Here is a 15,380-nt window from a genome sequence, read left to right as displayed (position 1 = left end):
GTAGAATACAATGATCCACACAAGTTTGCCTCGAAATTGCTTGGTTTTCCTTCTTATGTGCGAACTAACACCGTCGGCCATTTATGGGAGTCAAAATTTTGACCCCCATAAATGGCCGGCGTGTTAGTCGACGAGGTAAAAGGAAAACCACGCAATTTCAAGGCATGTTTGTGTGGATCATTGTATTCTACTTTTACAACATCTTTCTACTCATATGCATTTTATAAAAAATGGTTACAAACGCTTTTCAAAGACCAACTCGACCGATCCAAGGCAACGTGTTCCTTTAACCACTCGGCCATGACACTTCCGCTAGACTAGAGCTACCTAATGTACATGTAAAGGGAATAAAGGGATAGTGGTGCCATGGAACAAAAAACACACTATAATTGCGATTGTACATTTATGGGATAAACCCATCAAATTTTATTCTTCAATCAGTTATATAATGATTTCTCAGCTTGTCCTGGGAAAACAACTTTGAAATGATTGAATTCGTCGTCATGATTTTAAATACTAGGCAGTTCCTTTTGGATCCGGACTGATTTGTTAACGATATTCTATTCATACTTCTTGCGAATGTGATACAAATTTTTACTTTCAAAAAAACCGCAACAAATAATTTAACATCATTTGAAATGTGCTCAACTCCTGCGAAACATTTGCAGCAAAGACAGGGCGTATTGCATTCACAGGAAGTACGAATCAAGCTTAATAAAAGGTTTAACACGTAACTGAACAAGTTGATAACCGAGTTAAAACTTTGAATGGTAGGGGAAAAATAAAAGAAAAAGTAATATATTGATAGTTCTTGATATAACCGAAAATGCCATACCCTCTTCCTAAAATGTATCTGCAACATGCTGCGTTCATTTTGGAGTATATCATTACAATTTCAATATTGAATTTGGACTAATTAAGTCATAATTTGGGGGTTGAACAAAGTAAGTTTCATCAATATCTTCTTATTAAGTCATGTCAGTATAAAACAAAGATGGTTTAAAAAATAACAGAAAACAACTTAGAAAATCACTATTTCATAAAAGGTTTGGCTCATCATCCACATGTGTACAAATAAAAACAACTGGAATTGTTTATAAATATAATATTCACCAATCATGCAAAACAGTAATGGAACCTGTTTCAATATAAATTAGTATTAGATAAATTAGATGTATAGTTTGATTTAATTGTGCTGAGCTCCTGTTCTTGCCGTTTTGAACATGTTGAATATAGTCTTCTCACTTGGTGTATCTCAACATATGCATAAAATAACAAACCTGTGACAATTTGAGCTCAATCGGTCCTCAAAGTTGCGAGATAATAATGAAAGAAAAAACACCCGTGTCACACGAAGGTGTGTGCTTTCAGATGCTTGATTTTAAGACCTCAAATTCTAAATCTGAGATCTCGAAATCAAATTCGTGGAATTTGACTTCTTTTCCAAAACTACTCAGCTTCAGAGGGAGCCGTTTCTCACAATGTTTTATACTACCAACCTCTCCCCATTACTTGTACCAAGTAAGGTTTTATGCTGATAAATGTTTTGAGTAAATGCCAATAGTGTCCACTGCCTTTAAACCATCTCAGCTCCCTGGGGAGTAACAAGTGTACAAGCTGAAATCATTTCATACTGGAAAGTCTCTCAGATTGAAATGTTTTTCAATCCCTCCCTCTCAAGACATGTCCTTTAGACATGTTAGAAGGAAATCGCTATAACGTTACAACAGCTGCAGGGCTTGTTACCAATGTTTTTTGTGGTCATTCATTTTTGAAATAATTACCTTCAAAGTTGCCGTCATAAAGACGCCATGACAGCAATTTTCTCTGACAACACATTTCAGTAAATAATGATAATAATATAATAGTTGTGGCGTCATATATAGCGCACATGCCCGTCACTCAGTGACGCTCCTGGCGCTGTGAAATAATTTGATATAAATTAAGAAAATGGAATGGGGTGGGTGGGGTGAAAAAGACAAATTAAATTAATTATTATTACCCAGGGCATGCATATACATGTATATTTCTTATAATATGAAAAAACCTCTTACATGTAGGAAAAAAACAAACTCTTGAACCCCGAAATGATTGTATTTTAATATAATAACAACTTTGACCTTAGATGCCGTAAATATAAATATGACACAATTGTATATCATCTGCAATACTTTTTACAATTCCGAGATAAAACTGTCAAATACGCCGACTTTAAGAATGAAAGTTTTCAAAAAATGTCCAAAGTGGTAAGACTCGACGCTATCAGTATTTATTTACTTGTTTATTTAGTATAATCGTTTGTTTATTTGTTTTCTTTTTAATTTTCCTTTTTACAACATACATACATTTCAATGTTTTTTTTTTTTTTACACTCAATCAAATATTATTACATGGACGTGGTGAATATTAGGTCGGATCAGCACATAATTTTATACATTTCATTTTTTGGCTGTTTTTTTTTCTTCATGTGGTTCGTTTTCTGTTTTCTTCATTTTAACCACTTCAAATCGAGCAACAAACTAAAGGCCTGGTTCCACTGCAGCGATAACGAGAACGATAACGATTACGACGCAAAGAGAACGCATTCTATTGGTTGAATGAGTGTGTGCGTATTCTGCATGGAGTGATTCAACCAATAGACAATGCGTTCTCTTTGCGTCATGATCGTTATCGTTCTCATATCGCTGCAGTGGGACCGGGCCTTAAAACCACGCATAGGCATGGAAAAAAATCTTTTAATATCGATGTGAAGTGGTTAAAGGTACTGGACACTATTGTTAATTGTCAAAGACCAGTCTTCTCACTAATTGTATCTCAACATTTAAGCATAAATAACAAACCTGTAAAAATTTGAACTCAATTGGTAGTCGAGATTGCGAGATAACAATGAAAGAAAGAAAACACCCTGGTTGCACAAACTGTGGGCTTTCAGACGCTAGATTTTGAGACCTCAAAATCTAATTCTGAGGTATTGAAAGCAAATTCAAATATTTTAGTGAGAAATTACTTCTTGCTCAAAAACTACGTTACACTCAGAGGGAGCTGTTTCTCACAATGTTTTATACTATCAACAGCTCCCCATTGCTCAATACCAAGTAAGGTTTTATGCTTAGAATTATTTTGAGTAATTACCAATAGTGTCCACTGCCTTTAAAACTCAATCCAGATATTTCAGATTATGTGATCATCACCTCCAGGGCTGGACGGTACTTCCACGACTGGCCTACCCTCTTGGTGAAAATGTTATCTTCCTGGATGACTATGGGTCCCATAGCTGGACCCTGATCTACATGATCTAGCTGGGAAGGTTCCATTTCTGTGCAGGTGATGTTGAACTTGACTAGGCCTGGGTAGAGGAAGATAAACGTAGACGTGTGCTGAAGACACTGCTCAGCTTCCAGCTGCAATTTTTTAATTTCAGATGAAAAGATAACATATCAAAATTATTTTCTTTTCCGAGTTGTCAAAGGTACAGAAGTATGGTTCTAAAAACATTAGGCAGTTAGGACTAGAAAGGTATCCCTTATCAGCAAGTGGTCAATATAAGCCCAAAAATAACTAGAGCCCAACTACAAAGCCCAGAGGCACTTTACCATGACCAAGTATGTACTAAAGTGAACATGATCCTGTCTGACCCATCCCATCCTATCCCATGTACCCTAAATTTTGGTTAAGTCGCCGGTGGGAGGATCACCTTTTACAACGTCGAACTAGGACACAACGCTACAACAACTCCTTTGTCCCTACTGCATTTCGTTTTTACAATGGCCCTTAAGTCTGCTGTGTTTTATGCGTTGTCGGTTTTAAGGACCTCTCTTGTGTACATTTTACCTTGTTTATAAACCTTGCTGTGCATAATTTTTAATCCATGCAAGATACGTACTTTTATACCTGATATCCTTAATTATTTTTTTTTATCTCTCTGTTTATTGTTTTAAATTCAATATTTAGTGTTTTTGTCTGTACTGTTTGAATCATGGCCAGTTTTAATTTCCCCAGTGTGTGATGATAAAGTTGTTATCTTATCTTATCTTATCTTATGATTTCCTAAAATAAACATATTGTGATGTAAGCTTTATATATCCGTGTTATGATTGCTAAGAGGTGATGCAGTGTCCACTTGCACTTTCAACAGTCTGCACGCAGCATACTTGTCAAAATGCTGTGTACATTATGTAGTGTTGTTTTATTCACAATGTTTTAATTCATTGTGTCAAAGAAGTTCTAAGGCAGCATCACCAACGAGATGGAAATGGAACGTACCTTGTCACTGTTAATACTGCAGCTACCGGAACAGACCACTTTATCCATGGGGTTGATATCGCGATTTCCATTTTGATGATCGATGTACGGCTCTACTAACAACTGTATTCTACCAAGAGTTTCATCTGAAAACAAAAATAAAAAGAGTGGGAAAAAAGAAAGGGAAAAAAAATCAGAAAATATTATTAAATAAACGTTTTAAAAAGTCTCTTGAAAGATTTCACGATAACTGCACAGTTCAATTTTGATTTATATTAACAACAACATCATTTATAAAGAGCATTTTGAATTACAAATTCCTCAATGCGCTTAACAAAAGAAAAAAAAACTGAAACATGAACACGGATAATAAATAAATAGGCCTACATTACATTAACATATTACAAATTATCCTACAAAAATGTCAGGTTTTTTTGGTGCAAAATATCCTTCAGTTAAGCTTCTACAATAAACACACAAACAGAATAGAATAGCAATTTATTTGCAACCTTAGTAAACAAATGGTTGGATTAAAATACACTTGAAAACAATGGTAAAAATTACTTAAAACTATAATACAAAAAATTAAAGTGTACAAATTTTAGAAGCATTGAAAAAAGAAACCAGGCAGGGCAAAAAGCAACAAGACAAATAAAATGTACAAAAAACCTCAAAAAAGCGACTCAAAAATTGTTTAAAAAAACATAAAGTCAATGGGCACGGAATTAACAACAAGACATATAATAATAAACAAGTGAAAATGGAAAAAATAACCTCTAAATAATATTAATTTATTGACTTTAGACATCAGACGAGCTACGACCGTTCAAAAGGCTAATAAAAAGCACAGGAACAGGTGCCCTGTAAACTGGAAATACAAAGAAAAAAGTGCATCCAAATGATTATGTACACAAAGCCACATGCAAGGAAAGAGGGAGGTTTGCAGTAGCACCATGTGTAAACAGTTCTAGGGCTCAGACCTGATACTTCACAGAGGCAATGGAGGCCCCTTGCCATTGCCTTGGTGACGTTGAAATGCTCCAGTAGGAATTTATATTTTCCAAAGAGAAAATGCCTTGGTGCCCTTGCCCTTTCATAAACGAAGCATACAGCCCTGAGGGCTATAGACCATGTGACCTCTGACGTCACTCGAAAACAATAACATGATTCACGCGCATACCGTCGGGCAAAACCTATGTTTTGGCAGCCAGCTAGAAAGTGTATGCAGTATTTCCATGACTACTGCTTTTTGCCGGCGAAACATGACGTAAACAGTGTTTTGTCAACAGGGCGGTTTTAATGTACATGTTCATGTAAACATAGGTCACATCGTCTGTATACAATTACAAGAAAAACCACTAAAAAGCGATAAGTATCTGATGTACAAAAAGAAAATACCTGGTGACAGGCTGATACAATTTATAATTAAGGGAATAAAAGGGTAGAGAAGAGTTCTTAAAGACAGGGTCGTTGCCATGTGATAAAGGCCAGAGCCGTTTGAAAGTGAGATTGTGGTGTGTTATTGTACGAGGGATAAATGAGGATGGGTAGAGGTTTGTCGCACAATATGGCACTCGCATACGACCAGACCTTGGGAACAGCTGGCTGGCAAGCACATCATGAAGCCGAGGTCCTTGGCTAAAGAAAACTCACCTATGAGGTTGGTTACTGCTAAAGAAACTCACCCATGAGATTGCGACTGCTAAAGAAACTCACCCATGAGATTGCGACTGCTAAAGAAACTCACCCATGAGATTGGGACTGCTAAAGAAACTCACCCATGAGATTGGTGACCGATACCTGGATGCAGAGTGGCTCTCCAACAGGGAAAGTGGCCGGTCCATCATTGTGTATCGATCTCTCATTCAGCTGCACCTCCCACTGGATAGGGCAGATCTTAATGTGATCCAACATGGCCGACGTCAGCTCCAGATGGTCCAACATTGCTACGCCCGACTTCTTCAACGCTGGGTGTGGAAGGTTAAGGGAAGCTTTTCTGTTTCAGATTGGTAAACAAACTCATTTGGTGGCAACAGCTACGGCTATGACTAGAATTACGCGTCATCATGCGTTGTAATAAAGTATACCCTTAGCAACAGTCTAAGTGGCCACCAAATCGGATGCAGCCTGACAATCCCAAAGTATGATTTACACTACAGACTCTGTTTTCAATATCCTATTATTGTTTTATTCTTGTAAAACTAACGACCTGTCTGTCCCCTAACATGCCTAATGAAGCACTGAAGAGTGGGTAGGTACATGTATCTGTATATATCTTTAACGGTAGCGTAAACTACATAATCATCATTCGGCAAAGACCTGCGTCCATGGCCGCCTCGTCCTCAAATAATATCTAAGCAGATAAGAGCACCAGACTCAAGCTCTTGTGTTTCTGATCAGCAGAGTCCTGGTTTGTGTCCCGGTCATGACCCTTGTGTTTGTTTTATAATTATACTCTTTATTCCCAATGCAAAATCTGTGACAAATATTTTGAAATGAGCAATAAAAATCCTGCCTAACGACATGCCTGGTGTATTTAAAAGGATATGCAGGTCCATCTGATGTCAACCATGGTGGCAAGTTGCTCTGCATACAGTATCTCCAGGCTCTTTCCACTGACGGGCTGGAGACCCACGCTGAGGAGATCGCTGCTATGCGAGGAGTGCACCTCGCCGTTCCTCCACGTCGGATTGCCGATGTTGCTGTTGCTGTTGTAGAGGTTGATGCCTTGCATGGTGCTGTCTGTAGAACTGCTCTGCGTGGGTGGCCGGGGTTGGGCGACGGTGTAACGGTTCACCATCACTGCTAACCTGGGGAATTGGGTTCGAAAATAAGGGTGTATTGGTGTTAAAGAGTATGGGTACTTTTTGTACGACACACAACAGAAATGTCCACAGATTTACAAATAGAGTGTCTTTTATTTGATTTATTTTTATTAAATATAATTGTTTAGATTAACCAAACACAAGGAATAACAGACATGTGAAAAGTTGGGCTTACCCCGTCTTGTGAGTGAGTAAAATTAGTGAACATTTTTTTTCAGTGTTAAGACACTGTCCTAAGTTTTGGTTGTAACAACGGAAGTCAGCTGTTGCATTTTCCTAGGTTTTCAGATGCAGTTTATGACTTCATTTCAGACAGAAGTATTCCACACAAAAAATTTTACAGTATGAACTCCATAGTTCAGTTAAAAATTAGACCAAAGATTATTTTCAACATTACTACCTTTGTACAATACCTTTAAGTCAATGTCAGAGACGCTCAAATATTTACCGTTTGCTCTGTTGACTGCCGAGTATTAGCGAGGTCTGGTCTCCATATTGCACTGCTAATTCCTGACTCGTTGCATTCAACGTATCAAGCACCAGGTGGAACTCTTTGGGACTGGTAAACAAAAATACACAACAAGGTTTAAAATATTTGCAACAACACAGAAACTGAATCCTTAGATTTGTTTTTGACCGAATTTCAGTAGTCACTATTTAAATTCAAGTGTTATTCTTAGTTATTTTGTCACTCTGTCCTGTCAGGAAAACTGTGTAAATCATTGAGGAAGACAGTTTACTTTGCATCAAAAGTAAAACATTTTTCATGTGTACAAAACCTTGTGCTGTCAGCTTCAAAGCAATAGCCCTTTATCAAAGTGCAGCCATCTTGAATTTCTTCCATTGGTACCAGTAATACCAAAACCAGGCTGGAAGAACAAAATAGACCATGTAGACTGGTTCCTATTTGCCAAACGATTATTAGCACTCACTATTGTTATTCGATACGAGGAACATGACCAAGATGTAGGCAGCATGATAAAGGTCTAAAGCGGCGCAGCCAGCAAACCTTGAGCGTGCGACCCAAAATAGAACGGTCGATAGTAGTAAGCACTTACTCAGTGGCAGGTATCCACTGGGTGAACATAATGGATGGTTTAATAACAATCCTTAGCAAGATACTGGCTTCTCTATGGTAGTCTTCCTCCGTGCCTGGACCACCGGAGTACGATAACTTCAGCATGGCTACCTCAGACTATACTATTATTATATTAGTAAGCACTTACTCAGTGGCAGGTATAGCACTCCACTGGGTGAATATAATGGATGGTTTAATAACAATCCTTAGCAAGATACTGGCTTCTCTATGGTAGTCTTCCTCCATGCCTGGACCACCGGAGTACGATAACTTCAACATGGCTTCAATTGTCTGTACAAATCAACAACAATTATTCATCAATTCATCTAAATTATAATTAAATAACAGTAAAAATAAAAAACTATAAAAGCGCACGAACCCATAAGAGTGCTCATAGCTAAATCCAAACAATAACATGCACTGAATCACTGTACAACAACAACAATTTGAAAAGTAAACCTAAGCTAAAATGGTACAGAAATACAATACACATGCAATATCTTCCAAAACATTAACGTTAAAAAAAAATCAATTCATCAACAATAATAAATGAAATGAAAACTTATAAAAGCGCACAAATTCATAAAAGTTGTCATGGCGCTAAATACAAACAATACCATACACAGTAGGCCCTAGTACTGTACAATAACAACAAAATTGAAATGTAAGCCTAAGCTAAAATGGTAAAGAAATACAACACAAATGCATTAAGGTAAAAAACGTCAACGGTAAAAAAAAAATAAAAAAAAAATACTTGAATTATATTTAACAACCTGATATACAGTAGGAAATAATATATAAAAAAACATGATTTATACAAATAATCTTTTGAAATTATAGCATTTTTATAAAATACATACAATTCAAACATGTTTAACAGGTTAGGCCTAAGAAAGTAAAAGAATACAACATGATGATGAAAAGTTACAATTGAAGTTAAAGAGCATATATAAATATTGAAATGATCAATCTTATTGTGCACAGAACAAAAGAAGAAAATGGGGGGTTGAACCTTCAGCTAAAAACTTCAGGCACACACATTTTAAATATTAAAATTAACGACAGAAATAATAATCCAGAGGCCTAAACAAGTCAATACAGCTTGATATGGGAGTAAATATATTCAAAGTTAGCGTGGTCCTGTGGTTAGACTGCGGAGCCCAATTTCATGGCTCTGCTTACCGTCGAATTCTGCGCTTACGATCACGATTCCTCGCTTACGTGCAAGCGCCAAATTTCTGCGCTAGCCTTGTAAGCCTAGAATGCCTAGTAACGGGGAGTACGCACGCGCTGAAGCCCAAATTCGCCGCTAACCCGTGAAATACGCTTGCCGTAAGCACAGAATTCCCTGCTTCCGTAAGCACCGGTTCTGTGCTTACGGTAAGCAGAGTCATGAAATTGGGCCCAGGACTTGCAACACAAGGCTGTGGGTTCAAATTCTTCCAAGGTAGCTGCTGATATCACATCTGACTAGAATAAGTATTGTCATTTATTTACTGAATCACAATTTCTTGATTTGTGCAAGGTCATACAGTTGAAACATGTAATCACGTTAATAAAGTAAAAGCAAACGATATGAAGATGAAAAAGAGTAACTATTAATATAAATATGAATATTACACTTACGGGTACAACCATGGGTAAAATCTCTTTTGAGGGAGTGTTGAGCCTGTGTTGTCTTGACGTTGCAAACAGTACTCTGCTCGTTATTCCTGAAGACAAGCAGAGTATACTGTTCGAAACGTTGAGACCAAACCGGCTCTTTTCAGAGCCAACACTCACCCTAAGAGACTTACACATGGTTGTACCTGCAAGTTTACTATTCATAATTATATTTATAGTTACTCTTATTTTCCACACCATGCAAAGCTTCAAACACCATTTATGAAGATGAAAAGTTATAGTTGAAGTTACAGAGCACATACAAATAACAAAACAAACAAACAAATAGTACTGTGCACAGAAAAATTACAAAACAAACAAACAAATAGTACGGTGCACAGAAAAATCGAAAATCAAAATCATAAAAAGAAAATAGATTTATTGAGGGTGAAACCAATGTTTGTATGAGACAAATCGGCTGCTGCTGCCAGCTTGGTGTTATATATCCCCTTGAGGGGGTTTGTCAAGCTCCCTTGATAGAAAGATCATCTAATTAAACAAACAGGCAGATACAAAATGGGTGCCACCTTACCCTTTGTAAACTGTCTAGTTCCACCGCCTCCCCGCTGTCTGTTTTACATGTCTCTAAGAAGGAAGAGGACGCTGACCGTTTGGGTGTACTTTTAGGAGTACTGTAATCCATCGCTCTGCTTGGGGTGGGTGTGACTGGAATGTCTGGGGCAAAAAAACGGGTTATGGATGTCAATAACAATAATATAAATAACTAATTCTTATATAGCGCATTTTACAATAATACCAAAATTCTTGTATAGCGCACGTATCTACCCACAAGGTACTCAAGGCGCTGAGATACAAACTTTTAGAAAGATAGGTTATTGAAGTGATGGATTCTGAGAACCAATTATTTAGCACCTTGTACGGGTTTACAAGTTGAAAACTGAAGGACGAAGCAATGGTTAAGTGTCTTGCTTAAGGACACAAGCATGAAACACAAGAGTTTAGTGCCCTGGTCATTGGGCCAATAACACCCCCTTTAATCAGCTCCCTGGGGAGTATATAGCCATGAGCTACCGTTATCTAAAGGCTTTTTATACACAATATCAACCTCTTCCCTTAAAGGTACCCATTTTTACCCCTGGATAAAGAGAAGCAAATTTTGACACCCTTTTCAATACAAAATCATGGCTAACACCTTGGCTACAACATAGCCAAACCTAATCCCCTCGACAGATCGTTAACAAATCAGGCCTGGAATTTTATCTTGGCGGGGGCAAGGCCATTTTAGCTTTGAATAGGGCATTTCCATAGACCTTATGCACATGACGTCATTTCAGTAGGGCACCCTCACCTAAAGGTCAAAAGGAGGTTGTTCATTGGCCAATACTGTGCGCCGCGCGTACAAATCCGTGCGTCTCGATTGTTCGTCACCGTTTTTCCTCTAAGATGGCGGCTGGATGACGTCAATGCATAAGGTCTATTGGAAATTCTTGAAGTCTATGGGAACTTTTTGAAGGGGCACCAAGGCCAAGACAAGGGGGCAATGGATAGCATGGCCTCCATGTAGTTCCAGGCCTGAGAAATGCTTATGACTCACCATTGAGGTTGTTTTTCTGTTTGTTAATGAATGTCCCTGTTGCCTTGATATAGAGAGTGAACATCATTTGGCTTCCTGGCTGTAGAGGGAGCTGTGTCTGAATGTTCTCTTCACTCCAACTGAACACTTTATCTGTTAGCACACCTGTAGACAATGGAAGGCAAACAGGTTCATCGACAGGTGCACATTTATTAATAATAATAGTAATAGTATGGATTTATAATGCGAACTTCTCCAGAAAACTGATCAAGGCGCCTACACAAAAAGAAAACATTAAACAAAAGGAAATGAATAATAAACATAATTGAACTTAAATAAAACCTAATGAAAGTCTAAGTGAACAAGTGTGTTTTTAGTTCCCGCTTGAAGTTGTTGAGTGATGTTGTTTCGCGTAGTGAGACATGGAGCTTATTCCATAGGGCAGGAGCAGCTTTGGCAAAAGCACGGTCTCCGTATCGGATTGTTCTAGACCTTGGCTCTACCAGCAAGTGATTAACTGTACTACTGCGGAGTCAGTTCTCGGGTTTGGTCTCAACGTTTCGACTAGCTTGCTCTAGTCATCGTCAGGCGACTGAAGAGGTAAGAGATAAGTGGGCTTAGTGGGCCACAGTACATGTATGTATAACATTACTGCTGTTTAGTGGAGCAACAATATTATTGATAAATAAGAGACACTTACCTGATTCTGATGTCAGTTTTAATGAGAGTGATTCAACAGGAATTTTCCCGCCATTTGTTAACGTCACAGCACATTCAAAACTGCAAACAAAGTAAAACATAAATTAGGTAAAATATCATAACTCAGGGAAAAAAGCCTCTTCTTATGTATTTGCCCCAAAAATGGTTTGTGGCGTGATGTTTCGACCCTAGCAGAACCTAGGAGAGGAATAAAAAGCAAGACAAGTTCGCAAAGAACAAAGTCTACACAGCAAAATAGATCTTCACATTGTACGTTGATAATCCCTGGTGCCTCGCCATTAATGCGAATAGCCTACGTCAACAAGTACCATTAAAATAAAATAAAAATCAACAACTCACCTTTCACCTGTATATAAACTAAGAGCTGCGCTGGTGTTGGTCTTACTGTCCGAGGGGTCTAAGCTGAGGATACTCACAGCCTGCGGGAGGGAGGTCTTCACCCTTAGGAGGGGTAGGGCGGGGACCACTTCCACCTCGTAGAAGTTCTGCGGGATTGTTTTGATGTGTTTGAAGCGGCAGTGGCTTTCCACTCCAAGGACGTTTGTGGTGTAACCTGGCGCAGAAATAGTGATTAGCTCGTTTAGATATCGACACTATTTTGTAGTATACATGTGTAGCCCATCATGTCAGTGAAAAAAAGCTGTTTGTATGTTGATTTTACGAAAAAGCTGTATCTCTCATGAAAAAAATCCTCAAAAAAACCTTATATCTCTACGTGTACTTGCTACGTGTGTACCAAACCAAATGCTTCATGCAACAATGTTGTATTTCTGCATGTATTTGTTTATGTGTACACTCAAGCTATTTTAGGTGAGATATAACATTTTCACATTTTCAAACTCGCGTGTAAAGTGACATTTTCGGAGATACGCTTTGACATGATGAGTTGACTGTGGTACAATCATGGACAAAGTGTTACTGAACAGTGTTCAAAATGTAAAAAGACTTGCATGCAAGAATGAGAGTTGACGGATTTGAAAATGGCTCAGAGGCCTAAGTTCCACCATATTCTAGACCCAGAACCCTAACCATGCTAAAGAGGTTATTTTGTTTGGATTCCACTTTGAGCCACTCCAATTCTACACTTGATTACAAGAAACCCGTACAAAATGCACTAAAAGACGGGTTTCTTTGAGAATATGGACTTGCCTTCCACTAATTTTTTGCAGGTAAACATTCAAATTGCACAGCTTCATTCCAATCTCTTACCTACTATAGTCAGGACCCCCGTCCCCTTGGGTGTTCCCATAATGGAGACACTGTGGGGACCAGACTCTGCTGGTAAGGTCACTGTGGCTGGGATGGGGTCAAAGTTCAACCCTTCAGTTAGAAAGCCCTGCAGTGAAAAATCAAAATACAAAAAAATAAAAATTTGTACAAAACCATAAACTTTCTCAGCCCAACAAATACAACACTGTCTCACACCTCCAATATCACATTCATAAATACCTCAGACAGTTTCGCTATTCCTATTGGTGGAGAGCGCGTCACGTGGGGTGTACATGTATAAACCTCTGATAATGACCAGTAAAAGTGTTGAAACATGGGCCTGACACGCGAGCTTGCACCTGTGCTTATAAGACAGTTTCTTCATTCCTATTGGTCGAGAGCAACGGCTGAAACAGTTGTGCCACATCACGCGATACGCGCGACGCGCACAGCATCTCCTTATAAGGAGTTGTTTACCCGAGGGCCTTACCATTTCATAGCTGGAGGGGTGTTGTGTTGAGAGAAATCATTAAACAATTATAATTTTTGCATTTGTTTTACCTTTTGACCAACAAGTTTTGATGTTTTTTGACCGAAAAGGTATTTATGAATGGGAATCAAAGTGTGTTGAATCGGTTTTCAACTAGTGGTTTAAACCTGCCAAGGCCTGATTCTTGATAACTTCACTCAACTTCGTCTCGGTAAAATTATCAAGTCCAGGCCTCGTCGCGGGTTTACACATTGATTCCCTTATTTATGCACCTGGTGCCTGGATTAAGAGAAGTAATTTATGGTATAGAAGTGTCTCGCTCAAGGCCCAGGAGTGGAACCCACACTCTGCTAACTTAGCCATCCATCAGACCATCCAAGACCATAGAGTTATACATACCAGAACTAGAGGGCGCACTGGCCTATACACGCCCCGCCATTCGCGCAGGCCGCCATTTTCTAAGTTGAACAAACAGGCAATTGCTTAGCGGCCATTTTGTAAGTTGACAAAACAGCATCGCATCAGCATTCAATCCAACGTGTACTTCGCATTCAACGCGCGTACATAATGGCGCGCGTGTCTCATCGCGGTTCCGTAGCGTTTGTACAAGAAGCATCACCAGTGCAACCTCTAGTTCTTATATACATGTATAACTCTATGTCCAAGACCAACATGCTATATGTACACGTACATCTCTCGGTCACAACATGCCAAGAAACACTTCAATCAATAGTAAGAAATTACTAAACAAGTGAAATAATTGTCAAAAAATTGCCTCAACATACAAGTCAAAGGGTCAAAACATTTTGTAAAAAGTACACGTTTAAAAAAAAACTTCATTCTTCCACACACAGATTCTGGTTTGTTTCTTACCAAGTTTGAGACTCTGAGTTCAAACGGTAAAGGGTTGTAAAAGCTGAGAGACATCTCACAAACGTCTTCTGCCACCCACTTGAAATCTGCAAATGAAAAAAAAAAAAACATGAACCATTAGTTAATGAACATAATGCTGAAAAGGCTTTGACAAGTAGCTGGATAGATGTAGATGTAGATGAACCAGTGCTTTATCAACTGAGCTACGTGTATCTCGCCATAATGTTGGCAGTCTCCTAGCCTGGACATCTGATGCCGCACTTTGAGGCTCGTGAATTATGCTAGAGATTTGCCTCAAGCCCAAGTCCATTCCTCTCCATAATTCCCCTTTCTTCACCTACATTCATTTCACATTAGTTAGGAATTAGTTTGATTTATTTCTTATAAAATATAACATTTCAGACAAAAATATTTCAAGGGATGTTTCTACTATGATCATCATTAGACCGTGTAATTTTTATGTACATCTATGATCTTAGACAAGTTTTTTCTTATCAATTCTGTAATGTTAAGATAAAATGTTAGACTTACCAACTCTTGGCTTGAGTTTCTTCTCTTTGCCAATGCGGTTTTGTATCGGTGAGTAGATGAACGGACCGAGCGATTCACTCGACGGACTTGTGCTAAGACTGGATTTGTGAATCAGCGGCATCAGTTGCCGTGACAACGCTATCAGCTTGAAGGCTCTGTGTCCGGCAGATGCGAGAAGATTGGGTGAACATTGAATATGTTATCTTTTTACATAAT

At 38.4% G+C, this 15,380-nt stretch overlaps 1 protein-coding gene across 1 annotated transcript in view; it reads right to left on the bottom strand.

Moving 5' to 3' along the window:
* Positions 1–395: 395 nt before the first annotated feature.
* LOC139949526 (trafficking protein particle complex subunit 9-like) overlaps positions 396–15,380 on the bottom strand; it is a 35,197-nt gene continuing 20,212 nt past the window's right edge. Inside the window, exons 14-26 of the mRNA XM_071947904.1 lie at positions 15,165–15,319; positions 14,634–14,719; positions 13,271–13,397; positions 12,401–12,614; positions 12,042–12,121; positions 11,363–11,506; positions 10,340–10,482; positions 8,294–8,436; positions 7,516–7,626; positions 6,791–7,052; positions 6,021–6,213; positions 4,264–4,388; positions 396–3,401 (exon numbers count right to left, since the gene is read on the bottom strand). Of these exons, the coding sequence (XP_071804005.1) occupies positions 3,177–3,401; positions 4,264–4,388; positions 6,021–6,213; positions 6,791–7,052; positions 7,516–7,626; positions 8,294–8,436; positions 10,340–10,482; positions 11,363–11,506; positions 12,042–12,121; positions 12,401–12,614; positions 13,271–13,397; positions 14,634–14,719; positions 15,165–15,319 (2,008 nt within the window). The 3' untranslated portion in view covers positions 396–3,176. The remainder of the gene's footprint in view (positions 3,402–4,263; positions 4,389–6,020; positions 6,214–6,790; positions 7,053–7,515; positions 7,627–8,293; positions 8,437–10,339; positions 10,483–11,362; positions 11,507–12,041; positions 12,122–12,400; positions 12,615–13,270; positions 13,398–14,633; positions 14,720–15,164; positions 15,320–15,380) is intronic.

This window comes from Asterias amurensis, chromosome 17 (genome assembly GCF_032118995.1).
Source record: "Asterias amurensis chromosome 17, ASM3211899v1".
NCBI classification, from domain to species: domain Eukaryota; kingdom Metazoa; phylum Echinodermata; class Asteroidea; order Forcipulatida; family Asteriidae; genus Asterias; species Asterias amurensis.
Note: the sequence above shows the minus strand (reverse complement) of the source record. Positions and strands in the feature narration are given on the sequence as shown.